Raw genomic sequence first — 1,192 nt, forward strand, 5'->3', positions numbered from 1 at the left:
ACATTGCTACTGTATTAGCCATCCCAAAAGAAAGGGCTCCGAGCAGACCAGGCGAACGGGCTCAGATCTGCATGTCCTTTAGGTTTCACCTTAGGGAATCTCTGTACCCTTTCAGGCTTGGGCTCTCCTACAATTACATCCACAATTTTACCAAGACATCTGAGTTATATATGAACAGACATCAGCATGTCGAATACCACAATTGATTATTTAAAAATATAGCAGTTCACTGCCTCAAACGGGTTACTTATGAGAATCATGGATGTTATATGTTTGTAGATTTTAAAGTCCTTTTTCTTATATTTCTCTTAAGCCATCTCCGGAGATTTTTTTCTTCTTAGATTCTTATTCCTAATAATATGTCCTGCTTACTATTGTCCTATGTGTGTGTGTGCATATATCTCCATATATATGCACATACATATATAAGTACATATAGCGTGAGAGAGAGTACAGTGTGCCATGTGCCATTTAACTCTTAGTAGTTTTTAGTGGAAGTATAACGTAGTGTTTCCTTCCAGATATTTGCTGCGCCGTCATTTGATGACAAGATTCTGGAAGTGGTTGCCGTCTTTGACAGTGTCCAGATGGCAGTTTCCAGAGTCATTAAACTGCAGCACCATCGAATAGCCCAGGTGGGTTTCTGGCATCAAACGCGATGGCAGGACTTGAACACTTTGCATGTGCGTATGGTTGTGGGCAGCAGGAAGGGTGTTCCAAATCTCTCCAGCACCGCGTGTCCGTCTATAAAGCACTGAGCTTCTCTCCGTGTCCATTGTCACGGTTATGCCAGTGCCAAAGTGTGGCGTTCCACAGAATTCTTGCTGATGGCCGGTCCGTTTCTGCTTGTGGCAACCCCGCGTGTGCAGCATCGAGCTGTGCCAGGGGGCTTTCGAGGCTGTGGCCCTTCCAGAGCAGCTCACCGGGCCTCTCCTCCAAGGCACTGCCAGTGGATTCAACCGGCCCACCCATCAGCAGAGCCCCTTCCCCACCCACGGTCTCCTGGTCTACAAAAGAGACCGAGCCAAGGCCTGGGCCACTGCACTCGGGCCTGGATGCAGACGGACCGTCAGTGTTCAGGATGAGTTCTACCCCAGAACAACTTCAAAACTTCCCCCCTGTTTTTGGTCTTGTAGTGTCGCGCGGTAAAAATCACTATCTTTGGTGACGAGGGATTACCGGTTCAGGTGGA

At 47.6% G+C, this 1,192-nt stretch overlaps 1 protein-coding gene across 1 annotated transcript in view; it reads left to right on the forward strand.

Moving 5' to 3' along the window:
- Positions 1–1,192, forward strand: part of DGKH (diacylglycerol kinase eta) — a 138,164-nt gene that overhangs the window by 113,009 nt on the left and 23,963 nt on the right. The window contains exons 21-22 of the mRNA XM_045287092.1: positions 522–635; positions 1,137–1,187. Of these exons, the coding sequence (XP_045143027.1) occupies positions 522–635; positions 1,137–1,187 (165 nt within the window). The remainder of the gene's footprint in view (positions 1–521; positions 636–1,136; positions 1,188–1,192) is intronic.

Source organism: Echinops telfairi, unplaced genomic scaffold, assembly GCF_000313985.2.
Source record: "Echinops telfairi isolate 266 unplaced genomic scaffold, ASM31398v2 ScPeMD7_11;HRSCAF=52, whole genome shotgun sequence".
NCBI classification, from domain to species: Eukaryota; Metazoa; Chordata; class Mammalia; order Afrosoricida; family Tenrecidae; genus Echinops; species Echinops telfairi.